The following is a 21,660-nucleotide window of genomic DNA, read 5'->3' as shown; positions in this document are numbered from 1 at the left end:
TGGTTTAAGTGCTTGCAATTTCTATGTATGTGTAGTACCCTCAATAACAACACGAGAGTGTGGAATGGTAAATGAAGGCTTTAATAAGTAGAGAACTAGCCAACTATCGTGACGTGTGCTTACTGAGTGCCGCCTACAGGGCGTCACCTTATATACGGCTCCCTGGTGGGCGGAGGCGGAGTCCCCCAGGGCTCCGAACCCAGTCTTAAAGGGGCATCACCTACATGATGTTAAGGGTACAGTAACCATTCATCACATTCACCCCGTTTTTAAAAAAATGCAAAGTTCATCGGGAGTGAAGTGGCATTACATGTCTATTCTTTTCGGCGGCCTGATCGTCCTCATTGACCTTCTCAGCTCGGGCAGTGGTGTGGCGGACATGGATGTCTTTGGTGAGGGTACATCCGGGAGCACGGTGGTCGGAGCTTTCGTCCGGGTCGGGATAGGGGGTCGGGGTGCAGGGGGAATAGCTGGGGGAATAGCTAGGGCTGGGGGTAGCTGTGCCGGTGGGGAGTGTGGAAGGGGGGGGGGGACGCTAGAGGGTTGCAGGGTCGGTGTCTACCGACGGAGTGGGGGTCCGAGGGGGGCATCAGTGGGGGAACCAGCGGTTGGCAGGTCCCGTAGGGAAACCGCGAGGGGGGGGGCGTCAGTGGGGGAACCAGCGGGTGCCAGATCCCGGAGAGAAACCGTGTCTTGCCTGCCGTTGGGGTGCGCGACGTAGGCGTATCAGGGGTTCGCATGTAGCAGTTGGACCCTCTCGACCAGGGGGTCCGTTTTATGGCTCCTCCCGTGCCTCCGGAGAAAAACAGGTCCAGGAGTCGTCAGCCAAGGTGGAGGCGAGACCCCAGATGTGGACTTCCTGGGGAAGACAAACAAGCGGTTGTGAGGGGTCTCATTCGTGGCCATGCAGAGGAGTAACCTAATGGAGTGGAGGGCATCGGATAGGACCTCCTGCCAGCGGGTGGTTGGGAGACTTCTCGACCACAGGACCAGAGGGACAGCCTTCCAAACTGTTGCGTTCACTGTGCCTTTATCAAGGTGGCCGAGGTCATGTCGGGACAGGGAACGACGAATGGGAAGCGGGAGAACTCGTCGATGACGGTTAGGAAGTAGATATTGCGGTTGGTGGATGGGAGGGGACCTTTGAAGTCCACGCTTAGTTGCTCAAAGGGCCCCGAGGCCGTTACAAGGCGAGCCTTGTCTGGCAGGTAGAAGTGTGGTTTGCACTCCGCACAGATCTGGCAAGCCCTGGTCATGGCCTTGACCTCCTTGGTGGAGTAAGGTAGGTTGCGGGACTTGATAAAGTGGGTGAGCCGGGTAACCCCCAGGTGACAGAGGTTATTGTGGATAGCCCGCAGGCGATCCTCCTGCACGTTGGCGCACGTGCCGCGGGACAGGGCATCTGGGGGTTCGTTGAGCTCCCCTGGACGATACTTAATATCGTACGCGTAGGTGGAGAGTTCGATCCTCCGCCTCAAGATTTTATCATTTTAAATTTTGCCCCGTTGTGCGTTATCAAACATGAAGGCTACTGACTGTTGGTCGGTAATGAGGGTGAACCTCCTACCGGCTAGGTCATGCCTCCAGTGCCGCACAGTGGCTTGTGCCTCCTTTTCGACTGCAGAGTGCCGAATCTCCGAGGCGGTGAGGGTCCGGGAGAAGAATGTTACTGGCCTGCCTGCCTGGTTGAGGGTAGCAGCCAGGGCGATGTCTGACGCATCGCTCTCTACCTGGAAAGGGACGGTTTCGTCCGCCGCATAGCGGCCTTGATGATGTTGGCCTTGATGCGACTGAAGGCCGACCGGGCCTCAGCCGTCAGGAGAAATGTTGTGGTCTTTATGAGTGGGCGGGCTTTGTCCGCATATCTGGGGACCCACTGGGCGTAATAGGAGAAAAGCCCCAAGCACCGTTTGAGGGTCTTGAGGCTACGGTGAAGGGGAAGTTCCTTAAGGGGCCGCATGCGGTCGGGGCCGGGACCTAGGACCCCATTTTCCACGACGTATCCGAGGATGGCTGGTCGGGTTGTGTGGAAAACACATTTTTCCTTGTTGTCGGTCAGGTTGAGGGCCCGGGCGGTCTGGAGGAACTTTTCAAGGTTTGCGTCATGGTCCTGCTGATCATGGCCGCAGATGGTGACATTGTCCAAGTACGGGTAAGTAGCTCGCAGGCCGTACTGGTCTGCCATTTGGTCCATCGCCCTCTGGAAGACGGAGACCCCATTTGTGACGCCGAAGGGGACCCTGAGGAAGTGGAAAAGCCGGCCGGCTGCTTCGAAAGCAGTAAAGAGGCAGCCTTCCGGTCGGATAGGGAGCTGGTGGTAGGCGGATTTTAGGTCAACAGTGGAGAATACATGGTATTGAGCGATCCGATTGACCATCTCTGCTATGCGGGGAAGGGGGTACGCATCGAACTGCGTGAAGTGGTTTATGGTCTGGCTGTAGTCCACGACCATCTGTTTCTTTTCCCTGGACCGTACTACTACCACTTGTGCTCTCCAGGGGCTGTTGCTGGCCTCGATGACCCCCACTTCCAGTAAACGCTGGACCTCTGACTTTATAGAAGTCATATCTTGGGCACTGTACCGCTGACTCCTGGTGGCGACGGGCTAACAGTCGGGGGTGATGTTCGCAAATAGTGAGGGGGGTGCAACTTTCAGCGTTGCAAGACTGCATATCGTGAGGGGGGGGGCAAGGGGCCGCTGAACATCAGGGTCAGGCTTCGGTGGCTGCTTTGGAAATCCAGACCGAGCAGCAGGGGGGTGCAGAGGTGAGGGAGGATATAGAGCTTGAAACGAGCGTATTCGGCGCCCTGGATCGCGAGATTCGCAATACCCCTTGATTTGGACCGAGTGGGACTCCGAGGCGAGGGCTATGGTTTGGGAAGCGGGATAGGTGCGCAAGGAGCAGCGTCTTACCGTTTCTGGGTGGACATAGCTCTCCGTGCTCCCGGAGTCGAAGAGGCAGGGAGTGTCGCGCCCGTTGATCTCGACCTGCATCATGGAGTTCCGCAGGTGCTTTGGCCACGATTGGTCGAGGGTGATGCGGGTTGTCCAAGTCCTCAGTCGAGTCGGATTCACAAAATGGCCACCGCCGTCGGTCGCACTTGTCGGGTCTAGAAGATGGCCACCGCCAAGATGGCCACCCCCAAGACTCGCATGAGACCGATGACGCGTCAGAAAGAACATAAGAACATAAGAACTAGGAGCAGGAGTAGGCCATCTGGCCCGTCGAGCCTGCTCCGCCATTCAATGAGATCATGGCTGATCTTTTGTGGACTCAGCTCCACTTTCCGGCCCGAACACCATGACCCTTAATCCCTTTATTCTTCAAAAAACTATCTATCTTTATCTTAAAAACATTTAATGATGGAGCCTCTATACTTCACTGGGCAAGGAATTCCATAGATTCACAACCCTTTGGGTGAAGAAGTTCCTCCTAAACTCAGTCCTAAAAGGGGCGTGTCCGGCCTCTGCGCAGCCGCGTGTTGGGCCTGCGGGCCTGTGAGCTCGATTTTCGGGCCTGGTGAGCTTTTTGTTTCTGGGCCTTGGGCCTGGCCAGGCAGACCCTCGTGAAATGCCCCTTCTTTCCGCAGTCGCTGCAGATGGCGGAGCAGGCTGGGCAGCGTTGACGTGGATGCTGGCCCTGCCCACAGAAATAGCACGGTGTGCCCCCGGTCTGGGCGGGTCGCCGCGCGCGCAGGCCTGTAGCGTGGTCGAGTCTGGGGATGTGCGAGGGGGGCTCGCAGGGTCCGCGGGGTACGTGTCTAGGTTGTGGCGGGCCACTTGCAGTGAGGTGGCAAGCGCTACCGTGTCCTGAAGGTCTTTAGCTCCATTTTCGAGGACTCGCTGCCTGATATAGGTCGAACGGATGCCGGGCACGAAGGCGTCTCGGATGTGCAGGTTCATGTGGACTTCCCCCATCACATCCTGATGGTTGCAGTTCCTGGCGAGCGCGGTGAGCTTTTCCACTTACTCGTCCAGCGTTTCCCCTGAGCGCTGCCGGCAGGTAGAGAGCAGGTGCCGTGCATGTACCTCATTTATGGGTTTGACAAAACGCTTTCGCAGGTTCTCGATCATCTCGCCGTAAGTGGTCACCTTCTCAATCATGGCGGAGATTCTATGGCTCACCCGGGCGTGGAGTAGGGGCAGCTTGCGAGGCCCTAGGATGGGAGCTTCCGAGGATTCCAGGTAGGCCTCGAAGAAGCGGAGCCAGTACTTAAAAATTTCTTTGGCCTCCTGTGTCCATGCTTCCAGGTTGAGCTTTTCTGGCTTGAGACCAGCGTCTATCCTAACGTAGTCTGCTTATTAAACTGTAGTACCCTCAATAATGACATCAGAGTGTGGAATGGTAAATGAAGGCTTTAATAAGCAGAGAACTGGCCAGCTAACGAGACGTGTGCTTACTGAGTGCCGCCTAACGGGCGTCACCTTATATACGGCTCCCTGGTGGGCGGAGCTGGAGGCAGAGTCCCCAGGGTTCCAAACCCGGTCTTAAAGGGGCATCACCTACATGATGTTAAGGGTACAGTAACTATTCATCACAGTATGTTCCTCCCATTTCTTGGTTGCTCAACACCAGTCAGCAGCAGAGGGGTGACGGTGTGTGTGCTTTGGCCTCTGAGTCAAGAATGTGGCTAGGATCGGGGCAGAGAGTGTGGTGCAGCACGGATGAGGTAGAAATACAAACAAGTGGAGCAGAGACTGATGTACTTACTGCAGAGATGTGAGGGTTTGATTCTCTCGGATAGCTGAAGCAATGGCTGCTGTTCCTTCGTCATGTAACAAGTTCGCTGTTAAACTGAGAATGAGAAACAGAGCATTCAGCGGATCTTGTACCAGAAACAATGGACGCAATACAACCTTTCCATGGCCCCCTCAAACGCCACCTTTCATGGGCATGGCCCCTCAGGCCCTGACCCTTGGCAGTCACTTCCACCATGCCATCTCATTGATGCCCAGGCAGTCCACAGCCTAGGCCCCAGCCTGGGGAATGACTTGACCGGCTCGGCCATCACCCACCCTCATGACAAGCATTGAGAACAGGATAACATAGGACCAGTGGTCGGTAGGCCCAACTGACCCGTGGCCTCAAAGGCAGGATATGCTGTGATCCATCAAATCTAATGCAACCTGCCCCTAAATCAAGATTACGAAAGCATGGCAGCCAGTTTTCAAGCTAAATCGGGAATTTGCCTTCGGCCTCTCAGCAGGAACCAGGCTCGGGAGCACATCCCATTTCAGGAACCTATCAGGACAGACAACACACCATGTGGCAAGGTCTCAACGACACAGAGTCAGGCCCTCACCAAAGAAAGCGCACCTCCTCGTGCACCCCCATCACTCTCTTAAAAATACCACGTTAGAAAAAATATTGGGGAAGAAACTTCAACACAGAACTAATCCCCTCTGCATCCCCTCTTAAACATTTGGGGCTGGATTCTCCATTTTTGGGACTATATCCCCAAGCCGTTGTGCAAAACTGTGGTCTTTTATGGCAGGAAAACTGGGGTCAAAAGGCCACAGATTCACAGCCTTGCAGGGGGCCAGCAGGCAGCTGTCGTGGAGCTCGCAGCTCCAGCTGCCAATACAGCCCCCCGCACCTCCGGGTCAGAGGCCGCACATGCACACGGCGGTGGCCTCCAGTGGCTGCACTGTGCTCCATGGCGGACTCAGCTCGTGGACCTGGACCGCCGAAATAGTGCCCCGCATTGGCTGTTTGCCCAACCCGGACCGCCCGCACACATAGCCCCCAGTCCCGAATGAGGCCCCCCCTGCCCTCCGATCGGCCCATCCCGCGAGTTTCCCAAACGGCAGGACCATATTAGAAACACGCCGTCGAGAATTTGGTCGGTCGGGGACGGAGAATAGCAGGGCGGGCCTCAGGCAATGGCCTTAGCCGGTGGTTACGCAGCGCGGCGTACTCAGGGAGTACGGCGCTTTTTGGGGGGGCGGAGAACCATGGAACCGGCACCGTCACAATTCCGTGTGATTAAACAGATTCTGCACCCTGTCGCCGAATGCGATTTTGGCATCGGGGTGCGGAGAATCCAGCCCAGGATATTTAAACAAACATTCAAGGGCAGCACCCAGAATTGCTTACATCAGCAATGTAAACTGAGGTAAATTATTTCCAGCATGCATTTTCCTTGGCTGAGTGACATAGGGCGAAATTCTCCGCCCCCCACGACGGGTGGGAGAATAGCGGGAGGGCCTTCCCGACATTTTTGCCGCCCTCCCGCTATTCTCTCCCCCCCCGCCGAAGTCCCGACCCGAATCGCTGCCGCCGTTTTTTTACGGCCAGCAGCGATTCTCAGCTGTTAGATGGGCCGAAGTCCCAGCCCTTTACGCCGTTTTTACGAACGGCAAACACACCTGGTCTTGCCGTTCGTAAAAACGGCGTGACTAACTTGCTATTAATAACCATGGCACCGATTGGCACGGCCGTACCACGGCCGTGCCAAGGGTGCCATGGGCCCGCGATCGGTGGGCACCGATCGCGGGCAGCGGGCCCGATGCCCGCGCACTACTTGTCCTTCCGCCGCCCCGCAGTATCCATTCGCGGGGCGGCTGAGGGGCAACCCGGCCCGCGCATGCGCGGGTTTCGCGCAAAAACACGATGCGTCACCCGCGCATGCGCGGGTTGGAGTCTTCCAAACTGCGCATGCGCGGCTGACGTCATATGACGTGTCAGCCGGCGCTAACTCCGGCAAGCGGGCTTAACGATTTTCGTTAAGCCCGTCTTGCCGGAGCCTACGGCGTCGGGCTGCTAGCCCCGACCAGGGACCAGAATCGGTCCCCGGTCGGGAAGGGGCGCGCTGCCGTAAAACCCGCCCGGGTTTTACGGCATCTTTACGATTTCTCCCGTTTTGGGAGAATCGCGCCCATAGTTTTTGTATTGTAGGAGCTGGGCCACTTGGATCTGAATCATAACCTCTCCCCCAAGATACAAACTCAAGTTCTTTCTAAGTAGGAAAATACTTCTAAATGATAGATTTAAAGGCCCCACACTATATTAACATACAGTACAACCCACGAGAACAACTCAATGCTGCCTTCTGAAGTAAATAAGATGATTAATTAGGGTTAGACTTACTCCAATGTCCTGAGCACCTTATTCACACGCAGTGCATTTGCAATTTCCCTTGCACCATTGAGGCCAATTGAATTTTCCCGAAGGCTAGAAATATAAATGCAATTTAATAAAATTAGAACTCATTCTGCTCTTCCAACAGCAGCGAACAACACAGCTACTCATTGACATGATAGAGGAACAGCAAAAAAGATATCCAAAAAAGGCAAGGGAGGGTATCTACAGGAGGAATAGAGAAATATTTTTATTGAAATAAACCTCATCCCCAATTTATGCACCCACATTTTTACTAATTTAATAGCTGCACAAAGCATGTTTTTAAAAACTCCACATTCACTCTGTCACATTCATAAAGATGTTATGAATGTAAAATACACAGCTTTCTACATCACATAAAATGTTCCACCCAAAACCCAACTCCATTCACACAGAGAGACAATGAAAACCTGGTGTCCAGCATCTGGTCACCTCCAACAGATCGAGGGTCGAAGACAGGAGTCTTACTTCAGGTTGATGAGGCCTTCGTTCAATTTGAGCGCTGCAGTCAGGGCAGTGGCACCATTGTTACTTATTGAATTGCTTTGAAGGCTGCAGAAAGGAGAATTACGCCAGTCAGCACATGAGGAAGATTTTGTGAGCCGTAATGAGCAGCAGCCGGTTAACGATTTTGTAATTTGGCGGCAGTGGCTAAGTGGCTAACACTGCTACCTCACGGCGCTGAGAACCCTGGTTCGATCCCGGCCCCGGGTCACTGTCCATGTGGAGCTTGCACATTCTCCCCCTGTCTGCGTGGGTCTCACCCCCACAACCCAAAAAGATGTGCAGGGTAGGTGACTTGGCCACGCTAAATTGCCCCTGAATTGGAAAAAAGAATTGGATACTCTAAATTTATTTTTTTTGAAATATTTTTGTAATTAATTATCAGAATAAGCAAAACTTCAACCTGCTTTCAACTGAGAAACTTAGTGATACCAAGCAGCGATACACCTTGCAATGGTGTGGGAATTAACATCTAGAAGGGCAATGGGAAGGTATCCAGAGACATTGCAAAGATAACACATGAAAATTGGCACCAAGGTGAGTTGCGATTGAGAGAGGGATTGGAGCCTGGAGGCAAGAGACTTGTTGCCTATTTTACAACAAGACTTTTCAGGAGAGTGACAGCGGAGATGGGAAGTGTCCCCAGATACAGAAGCAATGGGTGGAATTCTCCGCAAGGCCCAACGCCGTCGTGAAACCCGGAGAGGTTCACGACGGCGTCGGACGCCTCTCCCGGCCCCCTATTCTCCCCTCCCCGGGGGGATAGGAGGGCCGTACCGGGAAACTCAGCCGCAGGGCCTTGTCCCTGGCTTCAAGGCACGGCGCGCCAAGAATGACGCCGCGGCGGCGCCTAATGACGTCAGCCGCGCATGCGCGGGTTGGGCAGCTCAAACCCGCGCATGTGCGGTTGCCGTCTTTCCCCTCAGCCGCCCCGCAAGACGTGGCGGCTTGATCTTGCGGGGCGGCGGAGGGGAAAGTGTGCGTCCCCTTGAGACGCCGGCCCGACGATCGGTGGGCACCGATAGCGGGCCCGTCCCCTCCCGAGCATGGTCATGGTGCTCGATCCCCGATCCGCCCCCCACAGGCCCCACACTTACCTGGCGCGCCATGTTCACGACGGCAGCGACCAGGTGTGGTTGCCGCCATCGTGAACAGGTCGGGAACGGCAGGCCGCTCGGCCCATCCGGGCCGGAGAATCGCGGGACGCCGTGAAAAACGACGGCCCGCGTTTCTCCGAGCGGCGTGTCACAAAACCGGACACACCATTGGGGGTGGTGGGGGGGGGGGTGGGGGGGGGGGGGGGAATAGCAGGAGGTGCGGAAGTGGACCTCCTGCTATTCCCCCACCCATCGTGGTTGCGGAGAATCGCGCCCAATGTACCTGGATTGACCTGACAGCACAGGAGCTGAGAGGAAATTATGACCATTAAAATCCAGGGCTGCAATCCTGGAAGTTACATTTCGGATCATGCCCAATGGTTGTTGACAGCGTTGAGCCCACCAGAGAGTCATGACTATCCTGTGATTTTGCCGTGGTCATGACCCAGTCCATCAAACATCGACACTGGGGCCCAGACAGGTGATCAATTCCACATTAACGCTTCTCCTTTCCAGCAGCCAATCTGGAGCAGAGGAGAAAAGTTTCCCCCTTGATCTATATGTTTAATCCATGGTTCTTATTGTAACAACGTCCTGTGATAACCCACCTCTTTTATTTAAATTTAGAGTACCCAATTCTTTTTTTCCCAATTAAGGGGCAATTTAGCGTGGTCAGTCCACCTACCCTGCACAACTTTTGGGTTGTGAGGGTGAGACGCATATAGACACAGGGAGAATGTGCAAACTCTACTTGGATAGTGACTCAGGATCGAACCTGGGTCCTCGACGCCGTGAGACAGCACTGCTAACCACTGCGCCACCGTGCTGCCCGTGATAAACCACCTCTGCTGGAGAACTAGTGAGACATTGTGGAAAGAATGTTGATTCATCAGGACACAGAGATAGGCGCTTACTTGAGTGTTGTGAGAGTTCTATTCACTTTCAAGGCTTCAGCGATGGCAGAGGCTCCGATATCACCCACACAGTTACTGGACAGGCTGGAATGGAAAGCACAGATCATCACCACAAAGTAAACTGCGCTAATGGGTATTGCTAATGGGTAAGTAGTTGCTCGTTAATGGGGATAAGCTGATGGTTACTGGGTACTACTAATAGGCACATTAAAGCAAATGAGCTGATGGCTAATGAGTACTGGAAAATTTTCATTATAAAATGTTGTACGGCTATTTAAACACTGCCTCCCGACCAATCACTGCCCACAGTTCAAGGAGAGAACAGTGGGGGTGGGACTTACATGAGTTCCTTTAAGTTTCCGTTATGCTTTAAGGCACTCGCAATCCGTTTCGCGCCTTCTTGGCCAATGGAATTCTTTTGAAGGCTGAAATGAAAAGAGAAAGAAGAGTTTAATTGTGTGAAGCAACGACAATTAACACCTGCTATTCCACCAGGGTAGATCTTACATTTGAACACAATCCAACTCTACACCATCAGCCTTCCCCCACCCCACCCTTCCCCCCATCCGCAAACTTTCCTTTTGGGATCACTGATAGCGACTGTTAAATAAGAGGATGAGGAGAGGAAAATCTGTCTGACTTTCACTCTCCCTTATCTAGAAACTGAAGCCAAATTCTCAACCCCCACTTCCCAGTTGGCCAAGTGAGCCAGGGCAGACAGGGATCAAGGTTGGCCTGCAAGGTTAAGAATGAACCCACTGAGCAATTTCTATCATTGCTCAGGTTCAATCTATTCAAAGTGCAGTCTGTTTACAGTATGTATTTCACTGGCATTCACTTCAGCTTCACTCTTGGAGCTGGATCCAATTGTGCATCTCAGCCGCACTATTGCTCCACTTTAGCCCAGAGATCTGAGAATTCCAGGACAGGCACAGCTTCCTAGTTGAAACAAAGAGACTAAGCTGCCCACACCCCCAAGACCCTCATCTCCACCTGATCACTGTGGGGTACTACAGGGAGAAGCCTGCACCCTTCAGCTGCATCCTCCATACGGTGGAGGCTGTTTCCCCTTGACCAGAGCAGTGGAATCACAGGACATGTCCTCTAGTGGCTAAACACAAAACTAATTAATGGGAACAATAATGCAGTGAGCGATGGTCAAGGCTTACTTCAATATGGTCAGCTTGCGATTCACATGAAGAGCATCCGCGGTGAACTTTGCCCCATCTTCAGCCACAAAATTATTCTGAAGGCTGTAGGAAAGCAAACGGAAAAAGAAGCCAGACATCACCAGGACGACAGAACAAGAGGGATAGATACAGGAGCTTCACTTTAATCTAGAACTTCAAAAATTCCATCACATGTTTCAGTGACTGAAGAAAAAAAAAGAAAGACTTGCAGTGATTAACACTTTTCATGACCACTGAGAATCTCAAACGCCAGAGGTGCAATTTTAACATTGTAAAAAGGGCTAATGGAATGTTGTTTGAACAAAGGGGATTCCCTGTGGAGTTAATTAGATTTCAGTTTGGTAATTAATTTTGCAGAAAAGCAGTGTGAGTTGTGACTTTTAGATGGAGATGATAACAGAAGTCACGCATCTCAAATCAGTTTAAAGATATGTCTGTAGCTAGATTAGCAGTCTCCTTCCAAGCAAGTCACAGGAGTGTAATTAGAAGGTGAGCTGAAACAAGCTGAAGCAACTTCTGAAGAAATACAGATTTTCTGCATGGTTCTGACAGGATTCAGATCTTTTCTTTAAAGCAGTGTTAAAAGATCGCTCTTTCTCAAAGAACATTTCTGTCAAGCTGGTGTTCTTGAGTGCTAACTGTGTCTAAGAGTGGATTGAGAGCTGAGGTAGTTTTTCTTGTTTGAATGGGATTTGAGATAGCAGTTAAGGATTACTGTATTCACTGTCTTAATTAGTATGGTTTAAGGTGTAATTGTCAGCGATTTTCTGGTGTGATGTTAAAGATATTTTAATACTGTGTTTGTAATTAAGTTTGTTTTAATATACCATATCCCTAATCCTTCATGAGGAGAAAGAAAGAAAGAAAAGAAAAGAGAGGAAAGAAAGAGAGGAAAGAAAGAGAGGAAAGAAAGAGAGGAAAGAAAGAGAAGAAAGAAAGAGAGGAAAGAAAGAGAGGAAAGAAAGAGAGGAAAGAGAGAAAGAAAGAAAAGAATAAAGAAAAGAAAAGAAAAGAAAGAGTATCCCTTGCTCATAGTCTGGTCTGGAATTTTAATATTGAATAGAGTACAATGAAATTAGAATAAAGTCAGTTCCTTTCACTTCAATGAGGGATCCCAATTGCTGCATCTGAAATAATCTTGTTTTCTGATCCAATTATTTGAATTCAGGAATATTACAACATTTTAAGCCACTTTTCTGTTCAAATCGCTAACTAGTAATAATAATAATAATCTTTATTGTCACAAGTAGGCTTAAATTTACGCTGCAATGAAGTTACTGTGAAAAGTCCCTAATCGCCACATTCCGGCACCTGTTCGGGTACACAGAGGGAGAATTCAGAATATCCAATTCACGTTACAGCGCATCTTTCGGGACTTGTGGGAGGAAACCAGAGCACCTGGAGGAAACCCACACAGACACAGGAAGAAAGTGCAAACTCCACACAGACCCAAGCCGGGAATCGAACCTGGGACCCTGGAGCTGTGAAGCAACAATGCTACCCACTGTGCTACTGTGCCGCCTTGGCAGTTCCTGTTTTACCAAGGACACAAGTGTAATGTCAATTAATTAACTGCTTTTCTGCTAATCTTCTCATTTACCAAAATCAACTCACTGAATTTAGCCCCTTAGCCCCATACCCACATCGCTAGCCCTGGTACTCCTCATGGTACGGGTCCAGGGCAGGGTCCTTTGAGACAAGGAGGGAATGTGCCATCGCCATCAGTTGTAAGATGTGTGTAGTCCAGTAGGTCTCATGAAGAGGTTCTGATTCCACTCTGGGTCCGACTCGAAGTCGAGGGGGAGTCACCATACATCTGAATACAAAACCATGGTGGGTGGTGCGGGACTCGGGGGAGGGGGTGCGGGGGAGGAGGTTTGTGATAGTGAGTGGGGTGCTAATGGCAATTCCGGTAGTATTGGTGAATATGTATGCGCCTAATTGAGATGACCGTGGGTTCATGAAGAGGCTGTTGGAAGTGATCCCGGTCTTGGACTCCCACCAGCTGATTATAGGGGGGAATTTTAATTGTGTACTTGAGCCGAGGATGGATAGGTCAAGCCCTAAGTCGAGGCGGAGGTCGAGAATGGCACGAGAGCTGGGAGGGTTTATGGAGAGAATGGGGATGGTGGATCCATGGAGGTTTGGGCACCTGGGAGAAAGGGACTACTCCTTCTTCTCGCATGTGTATAGGGTATATTAGCTGGGGTGGGGGGGTGGATAGTGTATACAGGAGGTGAAGGGAAGCGGGGCTGGTCAAGGTGAGGGATTTGTATTTGGAGAAAGGGTTCGCCAGACTGGAGGAGCTAAGGATGAGTGTATAGCTGCCGAGGCGTAGTGAGTTCAGGTATCTGCAGGTTAGGGACTTTGCACGATAAGTCTGGAAGGGGTTCCCTAGGTTGCGGGGATACACCCTGCTGAAGCAACTGCTGCTTTCTGATGTGGCAGGGGAGGGAAAAATTGGGGATATATATAAGTGGCTGGGGGAGCAGGGAGGTGAGCGTGTGGTGAAGATCAAGGAGAAATGGGAAGCAGAGTTGGGAATGGAGATCAATTGGGGAGTATGGAGTGAGGCACTGCGAAGGGTAAATGGGACCTCTTCTTGTGCCAGGATGAGCCTGATACAGTTTAAGGTGGTGCACAGGGTGCATATGACTCGGGGGAGAATGGGTGGGTTCTTTCAGGGGATAGCAGATGAGTGTGAGAGGTGTGGGCGGGGGCTAGAGAATCACGCGCACATGTTTTGGGTTGCGTAAAATTGGGAAGATTCTGGGCGGGAGTGCTCGCGGTCTTAGCCAGGATAGTGGAGGAGGGAGTGGATCCGGACCCTTTGGTGGCGATATTTGGGGTTTCAGAGAAGCTGGAGCTCATGGAGAGGAGGAAGGCCGATGTTCTGGCCTTCGCCTCTCTGATTGCACGGCTGCAAATTTTGCTGGAGTGGCGGTCGGCATCGCCATCGGGGGTAGCAGCATGGTTGGGTGACCTGTACAACTTCCTGCGGTTAGAGAAGATAAAGTATGAGGGAACGGGCAGGGGGGGTTTGAGAAAAGATGGGGGATGTTTGTGACCGTGTTTGAGGAGCTATTTGTCGCAGGGGGGTGGGGGAGGGGGGAGGGGGAGAGGGGGCGGGGGGGGTGAAAAAGGATAAAACTCTGTAGACTGTAGCATTGATTGCTGGGAAGTATGTTTCCCGGGGTGTTTACGTGCTGTAACCTGCTTTGATATAAGTTTGTAATAAAATACGTTTTTTATAAAAAAGTGTACAGGGTATATTCCCGATTGGCTTTTTTGTTGCGCTGATGGGTGTGGAAGGAGATAGTGATTTTGGAGCAAGCTTCGCACTATCTAGTTGTGAGACTTTGCTCGGGTCAAGTGCAGAAGCCGGGGTGGAGGTTGGATTCAGGGCTTTTGGCAGACAAAGAGTTCTGCATGAAGGAGACAGTGGCGATTAATAATTATGTTGAGCTCAATCAGAATGGAGAGCTATCGGCAGCCACTTTCTGGGAAGCTTTGAAAGCAGTGATCTGGGAGATAAATGATCTCATTCAAGGCCCATAAGGATAGTACGAAGAGGGAGAAGAAGCGGCAGTTGTTGGACGGGACGGTTGAGGTGGATAGGAGGTACTCTGTTGCCCCACAAAGGAGTTGCTGGCGGAAAGAAAGAGGCTGCAGGAGCAGTTTGACCGGCTGACAACGGGAAGGGCAGCGGATCAGGAGCGGCTGGCTCGGCGGGTGCTGGTCAGTATGAGTATGAGTATTGCCCCCAGACTCTCAGGGCCGCCACCACCACAGGGCTGGTGGAGTACCATGCCGGCGGGAATGGCAGAGGTTCAGTTACCAACGCCCCCAAACTGGTGCCCTTGCATGAAGCCACCTCCATACGCTCCCATACCAACCCCTCCCCCACCACCCACTTCCTGATCATGGCTATCTTCGACGCCCGGTAATAGTTACTAAAATTTGGCAGCTCCTGCCCGCCCTCTCTCCGATTCCGCTCAAACATTACCTTCCGTACCCGTGGGGTCTTGCCCGCCCAAACAAAGCCAGAGATCACTTTGTTGACCCGTTTAAAAAAGAACCGTGGAATAAAGATGGGGAGACATTGAAACATGAACTGGAATCTCTGGAAGACCATCATCTTCACCGTCTGCACCCTCCCAGCTAATGACAACGGGAGTGCGTCCCATCTCCGAAAATCGTCCTTCATTTGGTCCACTAGCCGGGCCATCTCACTTTTCCCCATATTTAGCTTATACCCCAAAAACCGGCCAAATTCCCCGAGAATCTTCATGATTTCTTCCATCCCCTCTAATGGGTCCGATACATACAGAAGTAGGTCGTCTGCATAGGGCGAGACTCTGTGCTCCACACCCTCCCCCCCCCCCCCCCCCCCCCCCCCCCCCCCCCCCCCCCCAGACCAGCCCCTTGAGGCTCTCTGAGCAATTGCCAACAGCTCTATAGCAAGCGCGAACAACAGTGGGGAGGGGGGGCATCCCTGTCCTGTCCCCCGGTGCAGTCTAAAATAGTCCGATATTGTCCTATTCGTCCATACACTTGCCACAGGAGCCTGATACAGCCTTTTCTGTATCCATTGCGATCACTACCTTCCGGGGGCATCATGATCACATTTAACAACCTTCTTACATTGGCCACCAACTGCCTACCCTTAACAAACTCCGTCCGGTCTTCCCCAATTACGTCCGGAATACAATCCTCAATCCTGGAGGACAAAACTTTGGCCAGCAGTTTGGCTTCCACATTCAACAGGGATATCGGCCTGTAGGACCCACACAGCTCTGGGTTCTTGTCCTGCTTCAGAATCAGCGAAATCGTGGCCTGTGACATCGTCGGGGGCAGCACCCCTCTTTCCCTTGCCTCATTGAACATCCTCATCAACACCGGCCCCAATATCCCAGAGAACGTTTTATAAAATTCCACTGGGTACCCATCCGGCCCCGGGGCTTTACCCGCCTGCATGGCCTTCAGACCCTCCACTATCTCTTCCAACCCCATTGGGGCCCCCAGCCCTTCTACCTGCTCCCCGTCCACCTTTGGGAAATTCAGCCCCCCCAAGAAGTGATTCATCCCCTCCAGGCCTGTCGGGGGTTCCGCCCTGTACAGCCTACTGTAGAAATCCCTAAAAGCTTTAATCACCCCTGCTGAATCCCCAACCAGGTTACCATCTCCGTTATTTACTTTCCCTAATTCTCTGGCTGCCTCCCTCTTTCTAAGCTGCTGTGCAAGCATTCTGCTGGCCTTCTCTCCATACTCATAGCTCGCTCCCCTCGCCTTTCTCAGCTGCTCCTTCTCCCTCCCTGTAGTTAACAAGCCAAACTCCGCCTGTAGCCTCTGCTGTTCCCTTAAAAGCCCTGCCTCTGGGGTCTCTGCATACCTCCTATTGATCTGTAGTATCTCCTTAACCAGTCGGTCCGTCTCTGCCCTGTCCACCTTCTCCCTCTGGGCCCGTATCGAGATCATCTCACCTCTGACCACCGCCTTCAGTGCTTCCCAGACCATCGCTGCTGAAATGTCCCGTGATATTGACCTGCAGGTGGTTCTGAGTACATTTCCTTAGCCGCTGGCACACCCCTTCGTCAGCGAAAAGTCCCACATCAAACCTCCAGTGCGGGCGCTGTCTTTACTAACCTGCAGGTCAACCCAGTGTGGACATGGTCTGAGATTGTGATCGCCGAGTACCCCGTGTCCACCACCCATGCCAGTAAGGCCCTGCTCAAAATTAAGAAATCGATCCGGGAGTACATTGTATTCATATTTCCTCTTGTGTATGTTCCCAAGCTTTATCTCTTCAAAGTTGTTTATTTCACACTATAAATATAATGGTTTTGGACTGTATAACTCAGAGTGCAGTGCCTTGGCTTTGCAGCAGAAACACTCTCTCTCCGCAAATATATTTGTGTAAATAAATTTCCTTAAATCGAACCTTGAAGAATTTGTCTTTATTATGATTTCCACGACAAATTGGCGTAGTCTTTGCAGTTTCCCTAATTTAACAGGAAGTGAACCCCGAAACGAATCTCTAAACAGGACTCTCTCAGCTGAAAGGGAAAGAGCCATAGCGCGACCCCAGCTGAAAGGGGGGTCTGCGGCTCGGCAGCCTTAATTACTTGCCAGTGACTCATGCCAGGAGAGTTATCTTAATTAATAACTTAATGATAGCTGCATGGGAAGAAAAAGGTGCCTTAGAGACTAAAATTTAAAAAAAGACTTTGAGGTTCATGAAAGGATAATCACCGGTGTGCGCTCCCTGTAGTATTTGTAAATGATTTCCGCGGTCGTTGTTATTGTTATGTATATGTTCTAAAGTATTTTGCAGAAGGAACGATGAGCAATAAACTCGACGCCCCCTCACAGGTCGTCCCGAAGCCTCGGTAAAGATATCCGGAGCGAGAAAGAAGGTGAACTCCTTCTTTCTCGCAGATAAAGGGACAGATAAGGGAGTCAAAATGAGTAAGAAAATGAAAAGAAACATTGGTAAAGCAACGGAATGAGGTAGGAAAACCTATATGTCCCACATAGGAATCTAATGAAGCTGACCCCCTCCTGAAAAAAAACAGGGGAGTAAAAGTTAAAAGAAGATAAAGGTAAAAGTGGGATTTGTCTGTAGCCGTGAGATAAGGCTAACAGTTAACTATGATATTTGGGGGCAGCACGGTGGCCTTGTGGTTAGCACAGCTGCCTCACGGGGCTGAGGTCCCAGGTTTGATCCCGGCTGTGGGTCACTGTCCATGTGGAGTTTGCACATTCTCCCCGTGTTTGCGTGGGTTTCACCCCCACAGCCCAAAGATGTGCAGGCTAGGTGGATTGGCCATGCTAAATTGCCCCTTAATTCGAAAAAATAATTGGATAATCTAATTTTTTTTTTAAACTATGATATTTGTGAGCTGTGAGAATGTGTGTGTTTTGTTTAACCAATTAATTGTAGTCAAAGCATGAAGTGCTAAGTGGGTTGTATTTTTTGTTGCCTAAATCAGAGATAATAACTTAAGTGATTTTGTTGAGATTTCTCTAATGAACTGAAACATTGGAAATTGAGATCAGTTTAAAAGAAAGAAAGTGCCTTTACGAATAAAAGTAATTGAATATGAATGAGTTTTTAGATTACGTGAAAAGACGTAAATGGCATAATTCCAAGTTCTGCAGGAAACATTAGCCATTTCAGCAGACAGTTGACCTTTTCTGAATTGACAAAGAAAAAATATACATCTCTAAGAATAGCTAATGTCTATAAAATCAATCATTGGAAATTGACTTAAATGTGTGGTATTTATAGCCCCCTCCCAGGGGATGTTTTGCTGCTTCTAAAATACTCTTATGGTGCATCTTGGCTTTGAAGGATGGAATCCCACCTGGCATAAATGGGGGCTGGTTCCCAATAATGGTAATCATTTGAATGAAGGAAATGAGTCCCTCGAATACTGGTTAGCAAAATGAGGGGAAAAGAATATCATGCAAGGGGCCAAGAAGCATTTAATTCCCAGGAAGGATGTACCACAACTAGCAACACCTGACCCTATTAGGCAGACAGACACTCTGCAAATTAGGAGCGGTAATACATTCCATTGATAATGGAATGTTTACAGAACTGTCTCAAAAACGAGCTCACCAGCTGCAAAATTTAATAACTTCTAAGCCTGCGCCCGATTGCTCTGTGTCTGTGTTCTATGCTGGCAGCTGAACGTTAACCCTTACAGTACCACTCTTAAAAAAAAATGTTTTAAACTGCAGGAAGTCTTACAAAAGATTAATGACCCTTGGGCACAGCTATTAAAACACCTGATAGAGTCCAGACGAGAGAATATAGTGACCCATTGCACGGCTTGGTATGCTCGTGAGGATGAGCACGCATACAATTTACAAACACAAAGTCACTTAGGAAAGCAGACCTCATTGCATGTCACTCCTTTTTATTTTTCGGTGTTGTGGGATTAGGAATGTTAGTACAGTTGACCCATAGTCAGAGGGACCTTTTTAGGATGGGTTTAACTTCAGAACCCTATTTAACATTGGCCGTAAGACATCCCGCTAAGGCGAAGCAAATAGGAGAAGTGATCAAAGAGGCCAAAGGAAATAAGTAATACATGGGATATATATTGAAATGGACGGACAAAATTGCCTGATAGAATTTTATGGCAAACAGGAGGGCAAAGTGACCTGGAAAGAGGAGCAATGGCCCGCTACATTTGAAAGACAACAAACACGCTGAGAGAGCCATCATTTACTCCCTTCAATCCTGGCTCAGGTACTGGCACATCTATGGGCCCAACATAAAAATCATGTTGGAAAAGTACATTCTGCCCCAGCGCATAGGGTGCAGTTACAGAAGAACATTGCCCTGCCCTGCTTAAAACTGTACAGGTTGGCACCGGAGGCAGAAAAAGAGATAGAAGGAGTGATCAATGCACTATTACAGCAAGGGGTGCTGAAGAGAACACAAATCCCCTGTAACATCCCTATACTTCCCATTTCAAAGGTAGGAACACACAATGAGTGGTGGTTTGTGCAAAATCTTAGAGCTATCAATAAAACTGTTATCACTATTGCTCCATTGGTGACGGACACAAATGTCATTTTGTCTTCTATACCACCAACAACGGATACTTTCTCAGCCTTTTTCTCCATACCATTGCACCCAGAAAGTCAATATCTATTTGCCTTTACATATCAGAATTAACAGTATTAAAAGAGACTTGGACGAGTGCCAGTTGTCTGCAGGCTCAATATTCCCTGAATATGATGACAATTTATTGATAGCCTCAGAGGGCGAGCTAGTTTGTCAACAGAATACCCTTTTGTTATTATTACATCTGGCAGAAAGAGGGCATAGGGTCTCAATTGACAAACTGCAATTCTGTCAGAAGACAGTTCAGTATTTGGGATTTCAGCTGCAGCAAGGACAGCGGAGGCTTGGGTCTGAAAACGTACAGGCTGTAGCAAGGGTACCAACTCCACGCACGAAAAAGGAAACCTTTACCTTCCTCGGAATGGTGGGCTATTGCAGGCAGTGGATACCAGACTATAGAGAGATGGACGCAGTATTGCGCAAGGCTACCCTCCAGGACGCCCCTTCAGTTATTACCAGAGAGGGAGCAAGCATTTCATAATTTGAAACAAGCCATGATTAGCGCCCCTGCCGTGGGACTTTCAGCAAGCCCTGTACTCTTTATGTGAATGAAGCAGGGGGATTTGCAACAGGGGTCCTGGTGCAAGAGCATTGAGGAGGGAAAAGACTCCTTGCCTATTACTCGGTGCTGTGGTGAAGGGTATGCCAAATTGCTTGAAAGCAGTAGCAGCCACAGCGGCCATGGTTAAAAAAAAATCAGTTTTGCTGCTGCTTAATTCATCCCCATCGCCGCATTTTACTGTGGCTCGACACACTGGGTACGAAGTAATCCTCTCTTAAACCAACTTTACCTACAAGTGAGCGCCAGCTGTCAACCCTGCAACACTCTTACCCACGCCCTCGGAAGCAGAACATATGTATGATCATGACTGTTTACAATTGGTTGAAGCCACCAAAACCCCTCGACCTGATTTATTGAGTCACCCACGAGAAAATCCAGACATCATCTTTTTCACCGATGGGTCAGCAAACCGACCAAATGGTATGACCCTCCTGGCCTGCTCTGCAATAGTAACTCCACTCAAGTCAGTGGAAGGTTTTGCTCTGCCTTCGGGAACGTCTGCTCAAGCGGCCGAATAGTTTGCCCTTACTAAAGCATGTATTCTAGCTAAAAATAAAACAGTCAATATTTATATGATTCCCGATCCGCTTTTGGGGTAGTACATGGTTTTGGCCAATTATGGAAAAACAGGGGATTCATAACTTCCTCCGCCAACCTATTAAATATGCTAAATTGGTTTTAAATTTACTAGATGCTGTTCAGCTGCCCAGCAAGATAGAATTTTAAAGTGTGAAGTGCATATTACCGCAGACGATGAAGTCTCATGCGACAATAGATTTGCTGATAAAATAGCAAAGGAAAGGGCTCTAAAACAGCAGCCACAACTGCAAGCGGCTGCAGTTGAACTTCCACCCACTATAACAGAACCAAAGTTAAAACAGGCACAGACAAAATTTGGCGCATACACATTTACTAATACAACCTGCACCCCCTCCAGTTTCCCACTGACTATAATGTCCCGACCTCCCACATCCGAGACTATTCTACCCGCCTCAAACACCACCCGCTTATTGATCAGGATCGCGACCCCTCTAGTCTTTGAATCCAGTCCCGAGTGAAAGACCTGACTGACAAGGCCTTTCCTCAATCTAATCTGGTCAGTTACTCTAAGGTGCGTCTCTGGCAACATTACCACGTCCACCTTCAGTCCCCTAAGATGCGCGAACACACGTGCCCTCTTGACCGGCCTATTTAACCCTCGTACATTCCAGGTGATCAGCCTAGTTGGAGGGCTCGATGCCCCCCCCTTCGCCAGTCAGCCATCCCCTTTTTTGGACCCGCCCATGCTCAGTGCCTCCACCGGCCCGTCCCCAGGCAGCCTCCGCCCCCAACCTCCTCTCTGTTTCTTATCCCAAGTCCCTGCCTCATCAACAGAACATCCCCCCCCCACCCCCCCCGAGTAACAACACTCTGTAACCCAACCCCTTTGATAAAGCGAACATAGTTTCATTTTATTGTTAAGCATTGTTTAACGGTAATTGTAAGCTAATTCTTACAATAATAATAATTTTTATTTTCAGAAGTAAGCTTCCATTAACACTGCAATGAAAAGTCACCAGATTCCAGTGCCTCTTCGGGTACACAGAGGGAGAATTCAGAATGTCCAATTCACCTGACAGCACAGGCGG

At 50.2% G+C, this 21,660-nt stretch overlaps 1 protein-coding gene across 3 annotated transcripts in view; it reads right to left on the bottom strand.

The window, feature by feature from the left end:
- The window catches only part of nlrc3 (NLR family, CARD domain containing 3), a 109,690-nt gene that overhangs the window by 16,579 nt on the left and 71,451 nt on the right, over positions 1-21,660 (bottom strand). For all 3 annotated transcript variants that reach the window (XM_038820769.1, XM_038820768.1, XM_038820770.1), the window contains exons 8-13: positions 10,809-10,892; positions 9,981-10,064; positions 9,640-9,723; positions 7,593-7,676; positions 7,092-7,175; positions 4,713-4,796 (exon numbers count right to left, since the gene is read on the bottom strand). In XM_038820769.1, the coding sequence (XP_038676697.1) occupies positions 4,713-4,796; positions 7,092-7,175; positions 7,593-7,676; positions 9,640-9,723; positions 9,981-10,064; positions 10,809-10,892 (504 nt within the window). The remainder of the gene's footprint in view (positions 1-4,712; positions 4,797-7,091; positions 7,176-7,592; positions 7,677-9,639; positions 9,724-9,980; positions 10,065-10,808; positions 10,893-21,660) is intronic.

This window comes from Scyliorhinus canicula, chromosome 15 (genome assembly GCF_902713615.1).
Source record: "Scyliorhinus canicula chromosome 15, sScyCan1.1, whole genome shotgun sequence".
NCBI lineage: Eukaryota > Metazoa > Chordata > Chondrichthyes > Carcharhiniformes > Scyliorhinidae > Scyliorhinus > Scyliorhinus canicula.
This window is presented reverse-complemented; position numbering and strand designations above follow the sequence as displayed.